Source organism: Camelina sativa, chromosome 7 (assembly GCF_000633955.1).
Source record: "Camelina sativa cultivar DH55 chromosome 7, Cs, whole genome shotgun sequence".
In the NCBI taxonomy this organism is placed as follows: Eukaryota; Viridiplantae; Streptophyta; class Magnoliopsida; order Brassicales; family Brassicaceae; genus Camelina; species Camelina sativa.
The window spans coordinates 17682693-17686278 of record NC_025691.1 but is presented as its reverse complement, the minus strand read 5'-3'; the positions used below and the strand labels follow the sequence as shown (position 1 = coordinate 17686278).

Genomic DNA, 3586 nt, shown 5'->3' with positions numbered 1-3586 from the left:
TTTCCACAAAAATAGCAGCTAAAAGGCTTATTGGAGGCAGTTATAGATACTTCATTCTCAGCATTATGTGTTTCAGCGGATACAAACTTGGTTATCTTTGGTTTAGCCTCTCTGTTTTCTGTAAAACCTAATCCTTTATGAGTTTTCTCAGTTCTCCCATAGCTCAAAATCTTGTCAAGTTGCTTTGTGCCTGCAAACATATGAATCTTCCTATGCTGCTGATCTAATTCATATTGTAATTCTGAAGATTTCTTCTTTTCTTTACACAACTCTTCTTCAAGCTTATCTGCTTTTGCAGACAGCACCAACTTTTCTTTCATTAGATCCAACGAGTCTAAGCAATCTTTTTCTCATCTACCAACTCATTCTGTAGAGCTATCACAAGTGCTTCAAGACGAAGTTTCTCCTTTATCAACCCTTGATTTTCTTTTCCTAGAGCGATAAGTGTCTCTCGTACTTCTTTATAATTTTGTACAATATCAAGAACCTCTTCACTGCTGCTATCATTATCTGAGTCATCTTCAATACTAATCATAGATTTCTCATTCCTACCCTTAGAATTACCCAAACAATCATCATGTGTATGTCCAGTACCCTTGCAGATTGTACATTTAGCATCACGTAGTCTGATCGTGGGACATTCACGGATAAAATGTCCAAATCCCTTACACTCATGACACTACATATCGGCTTTTTTATCTTCACCAGTTCTTTTAAACGAACTATTCTTCTTTTGACCTTGTCCTTGTTCTATCCTCCTTAACGCTCGATCAAATCTTCTCACAAGCAGACTCATAGTATTTTCTTCTCCTTGATCAGTTACGTCTTTGCTAACAGCTAGTGCTATCCCTTTTGGTTTCTTAATTCCATTAAGTTCCATCTCATGTGCTTGGAGCATTCCAACTACTTCACCATAGCTGAGACTGTCTAAGTCATGAGACACAGCTAAAGCTGTCTTGTACCCCATGAATCTTGAAGGAAGACACCTTAAAAACTTTTTGACTAACTTATGATCCGTATAAGTTTTTCCAAGTGTTAAGGCTTCTTGTGCTAGAGCACTTAACTTTGAACTAAAGTCTGAAATTGATTCATGTTCCTCCATCCTTAGATTCTCGATTCTGGAAGCCAACATGTCTTTTCTCGAGCTTTGTACTTTTGTAGTACCTTCGTAATGAATCTGGAGAATATCCCATGCCTCCTTAGCAGTTTCACATCCCTGAATTAATTTGAATTGTTTCCTCCCAACACTGCAATGAATAGCGCTTAAGGCTCGTGAATTATACTTAGATCTCTTTTGTTCTTCGTCGGTCCAGTCGGCCTCGGGTTTGGGTATACGCTTGCCTGATTCATCCTTGATCATCGGTTCTTCCCACTTTTTGAGAACAGTCTTCCAAGCAAGACGATCTATACCTCCTATTATAGATTTGATCCTCGACTTCCAAAATCCATAGTTTCCATCGTCCAAGACAACTTTATTGTTGTTGATCAGATCTCCGTAGCTCTCCATCTTGTGCGCAGAATCTCACATGTAGTATTCTGAACAAGTGTTGCTCTGATACCAATTGAAAGTGTGAGAACTTTATGATCTAAACAACGAATATAGATTTCTTCAAACTCTTTTTTTGATTAATAGAAAATCTGTTTACAAGTTTGTTCTAAACAATTTTCTATTCTCTCTAACTCTCTCTCTCTCAAGCTCTCTCTCTCAAGCTCTCTCTAAAACTTAGTAACTAGATAATCTCTCTTGTTTGTGCCAAAGCTTCACCAAGCCTCAGCACCCCTATTTATAGAACTAGGCATTGGCTATACAATAATCAAACTACCTATTCTATTCCTAATAGGAATTTGGACAATTTTCTTTTTCTTTATGGATTAAGAAATTATTTTTTTTCTTCATGTTTACATTCCTATTGTAAACATGAAACTCCTTGATCTTCTAGATACTTCTAGCACTTTCATGAATCCTTCTGCTTGTGAATCCATTCGATACTCTGTTCTTCTTAAGTTTTGTTCAAACCTTGCATTTTTAAAGTTATCACGAATCCAAATTTGGAAATGAGTTCAAACCGCTCTTTTAACATAGAGATTTCTAATTCCTCAAAACAATCTAGGATTTAAATCGTTACATTGATACAATTAATCTAGTAGTCTAGTAATAATGTTTAAATTATAAAAACCGGTTTTCAAAAAAGTCACAATTCTAGATCCGTATATAGGTAAGGCACGATCCGGATCCGGTTATCCTTGATTTTCCAGGACAAAGACACGTGGCATTTACTCGAGACAAATCCAATCTGGAATTGTAAACACACACTTAGTTGTGTGTATCTTTCCGCACTAGATCTCTACCCCGTACCACCACCACCATCATCATCATCCCCCGATCTGCGACCCTTCTCTGTTCTGAGAAACGACGACGAGAAGAAGAAGAAGAAGAAGAAACTTATACGGCGAAAGAATATTTAGCAGACGACTACAACAATGGTGAAGGTTTTGACCTATTTTGGCATGACATTGGCAGCTTTCGCCTTTTGGCAATCCATGGACAAAGTTCATGTTTGGATCGCTCTTCATCAAGACGAGAAGGTTTTTTTCGATTCTCTCTCCTTCTCTCTCTCTCTCTCTCTGTGAAATCTGAAAACCTTTTTGGATTCGCTTGCATGAAATCTTTTCCATTTTGAGCTCTTATGTGACACCGAATTTAGGAATTTAGGTCAAACCCTAGACTGATGTGTGTTTCTCGATTTTTAAGAAATGGGTTATTTTGTGTTCGTTTCTCATTTTGTTGGAGATACAAAGTACAAAATAGCCATGGAGTAATTGGTTTTTGTTCAGTGTGTTAGTGTTCTTCACTATCTGCAATTGTTGTTATAGCGTTACCATGATTAGCCCTTTCTATGACTCAAATGCTTAGATTATGGAATGTTGGATTATAGAAGCTTCAAGCTTTACTTGCACAGATTGTGATAAGGGATAAGAAACAGCTCACCGATATGTTCTCCTCTCTAGCCAAACATTAGTAGTTGTTTTCGGAAGCGTTACCATGATTAGATTATGAAATCTTGGGTCATGGAGATGAACAGTTTCATTTGGCCTAGGGGTTTCGTTAGACGCCTTGTTAAGATGTCATGATTTTAGAAGCTAAGCTAAGCCTAACTTTTGTTTGATATGATTGATTCAATTCGTGATTGTTTTTGCTGTCAAAGCACAAAGTAGAGACTGTGATTAGGGAAATGAAAAAAACAGCTCACTGATATGTTTTCTTCTTGGAATTAAGTAGTAAGTAGTAGTGATAGGATAATAAAACCGTAATTATGTGCAGCAAGAAAGATTGGAGAAGGAAGCGGAGGTAAGGCGGGTCAGGGCAGAGCTGCTGCGGAAAGCTAGAGAGGAGGATCCTCTTGCCTGATCAATTCAGTTCACTTCTTCCTGCACATTTTTTCTTTTTACTGTTATGGACCGAAATTGAGTTTGCATAAAATGACATTACCATATATGCTTTTGAATGTGGTGGGATGATGATGAATAATGGCGTTTTTTCTTGTTCTTCTCAACTAATGAAATACTTCAAATGGGGAAGTATCAG

General features: G+C 37.3%; 2 protein-coding genes across 2 annotated transcripts; one reads left to right on the top strand and one right to left on the bottom strand.

Annotated features, from left to right (window-relative positions):
- On the bottom strand, positions 335-1507 carry LOC104704716. The gene is made up of 2 exons (XM_010420754.1): positions 684-1507; positions 335-626 (listed from the first exon to the last, which is right to left on the bottom strand). The coding sequence occupies exons 1-2, from the start codon at positions 1505-1507 to the stop codon at positions 335-337; spliced, it is 1116 nt and encodes a 371-aa protein (XP_010419056.1).
- LOC104701389 lies at positions 2322-3585 on the top strand. The gene is made up of 2 exons (XM_019227684.1): positions 2322-2586; positions 3323-3585. Exons 1-2 carry the CDS (start codon positions 2482-2484, stop codon positions 3407-3409), a joined length of 192 nt encoding a protein of 63 aa, XP_019083229.1. The 5' UTR covers positions 2322-2481; the 3' UTR covers positions 3410-3585.